General features: G+C 43.6%; 1 protein-coding gene across 1 annotated transcript in view; it reads right to left on the bottom strand.

Moving 5' to 3' along the window:
- The window catches only part of LOC307257525 (dynamin-1-like), a gene marked incomplete at both ends in the record, with an annotated part of 22,135 nt that overhangs the window by 9,133 nt on the left and 10,502 nt on the right, over positions 1-2,500 (bottom strand). The window contains one exon of the mRNA XM_080036787.1: positions 2,487-2,500. This exon is cut by the window's right edge and continues 125 nt beyond it. Coding sequence (XP_079892913.1) covers positions 2,487-2,500 — 14 coding nt within the window. The remainder of the gene's footprint in view (positions 1-2,486) is intronic.

Genomic DNA, 2,500 nt, shown 5'->3' with positions numbered 1-2,500 from the left:
GAGCTGTCCGACCCCCCCCCCCCCCCCCCCCACAGATTCTCCGCCGTATGGGGCCCAGTGCTCCAGCACATAGGGAACTAGACTGTGTGAGGTTTGGTAGGGGTTGTGTAGGGGAGAACGGGGTAAGTAGGCACACTTCTTACTCTAGTGAGAATTGCTTATCACCTAAACATCTTTCAATAGTCATTCCTACATTAAATTGAAGCTTAAAGCCACTACGAGTAAGTCGGCACTTGGCGACACCTTTGAACAAAAGCGGTAGTATTATTACGACGCCAGCTGTCGTGAAGCTGTTTTCTAGCTCGTGCAGGGCGTTCAGATTCAAATAATCAGGAAGCAATATGGTGCGTGTCCGTGTGTTGAAAGCAAAGTGTGAGGGCACCTGACTCTTTTCGGCTCCGTGAGTCTATGGGTGACACAGCATCAACTAATGCCAGTACGTGCTAAACACACCTGATTGCAATGAGTTGATCCATTGTCACCTCTCACGGAGCTGAACGAGTCCGTGTCCCCACACAAAGCGAATGAACGAGAGATGGCAGTTAGTTAGAATGGATCACGATGAGGTAATGTGTTTATGTTGTAAATAATGACTATTTCAGATGAATAATGGCCATCTGATGATGCTGGTGAGGCAAAGTAAACTTTGTTTGAGTAGGCTACCGCTCATTCATTTAGGAGTAAACACTGCAGTCTACGTTCGCTGCGTGAAATTGTGTATACGTTGCTTGGCAACGCCCTCCCGCCCGACTATCACTCTCCCTTTTCGCTTTTCTTCATTGCATTTTCTTTTTTTTCTTTTATGGTTCAGCCCCGTTATCAGTCATTATGACGACAAACAACTGTCTCAAACAAGGCTCCCGCTCCCCTTCCCTCACCTGGAGGGATAGGCTTCTCAAATCGCGTAACTGCGCCACACTGAAATCTGTGACCAATACGGATATGTGACCATAGAGCATGCACGCGTGAACCGAAAATCGGACTGGGTGTACGACCAGATCAAATGCAGTAATAAAAACTATATAAAAACGTCTTTCTTTGCACTGATGGTCTCGTTTGCTGTTAAAGGTAATTTATGATTATGAGAGGAAACATGAGGCTGTTTAAAAGATATTTAAAAGTTACTCGTTGCCGCTTTAAGGTGTTGGCTTGAAATGTGTACCCCTCACCTTTTCTATCTTATTGTAACAAAGAAGAAATTAATCATCAAAGACACCCTTACAAATTATGACAACCAACCCCATCAAGGGGTCGGTTGTCACACACTATGGGGTTGTTTGTCACAATGTTATCTTAATGGGAATAATCTTAAAAAGAAGGCAAGCAAGTAGAACTAAATTTGAAAGTTTAATTGCATTGTCAAGTTGACAAATAGGCCTACATAACTTACTGTAGCCTTGGCAGCTGGTCTAGTTTGGGATGCACTGGGTTGTTTTGATTTTGTTGCCCTTTTTTCTTTTGCATGCTAGCTGCCTTTTCTGCTCTATTCTCTCCTTCTCTGGGGTGTCAGTGAGGATACAGCTTGACAATTTCTTTAATTATTGAGTTCCTTTTCTGGCTGCAGCCTTGAGATAACATGTGACAACCAACCAACCCCCCAAAAAATGTGACGACCAACCCCAACTTGAATTTCTTGCTAGCATCAAGGCCAACAACCATCTGACAACTAATTAGCATGCTAACCACAATCTAAACTATAGTTTACCCTTCACACTTTGTATGGGTAACAAGTGTTTTGTTATAAACCCATTGTGTAAAAGCCGAGAAGAAAAATACTGAGGAGCTAAATACTTTTTGACATGAAAAACACAAACAGTCGTCTCACCTCAAACTCAGCAGTCTAACTCCAAGGAAGACTATGTAGGTGACCTCTGATCCCAATTCTGGATATTTACATACCAACATTTCACAGACAGCACCTTCTGGTTCCGAGATATAACGATTGTGACAACCAACCCGTGTGACAAATTACCCCGTTCTCCCCTATGTATTGTATGTGTTTACTTATTCTGTTTTTTTTTGTATGTAAAAAATTGCAAAATCATTAAAATAAAAGTTTAAAAAAAAAGAAAATCATAACATTCTGCTGATGTCATACGTGTCATCAACATGGCGGCTACAATAGATTTTTAGTTCATTGAAAAGAAACGTATAGTGCTGCTCCGAGATCCCGTACATCTTAGCCTGGAGCCGCAAGGGACCAGTTACCATGTGTGCCACGAGGAGGCGTGTACGAGATCTTGGCTATGTACCGGCTGAGGAGACTTACGCACTCGGCTCCTCTTTTCGCCCCTGATGACCAGGGGCTATCCGGTGGCAGTAGCTGAAAGCAGAAAGTAGCAAGCAGAAGCAGCAGCATGCACTAACTACAAGCACTAACACTCCAACACTACTGCACTGACGCATCACACGCCCTGTGTGCTCACACACACACACACACACACACACACACACACACACACACACACACACACACACACACATACCTTCTGTGTGCACT

Source organism: Ammodytes marinus (genome assembly GCF_949987685.1).
Source record: "Ammodytes marinus genome assembly, chromosome: 2".
NCBI lineage: Eukaryota > Metazoa > Chordata > Actinopteri > Uranoscopiformes > Ammodytidae > Ammodytes > Ammodytes marinus.
This window is presented reverse-complemented; position numbering and strand designations above follow the sequence as displayed.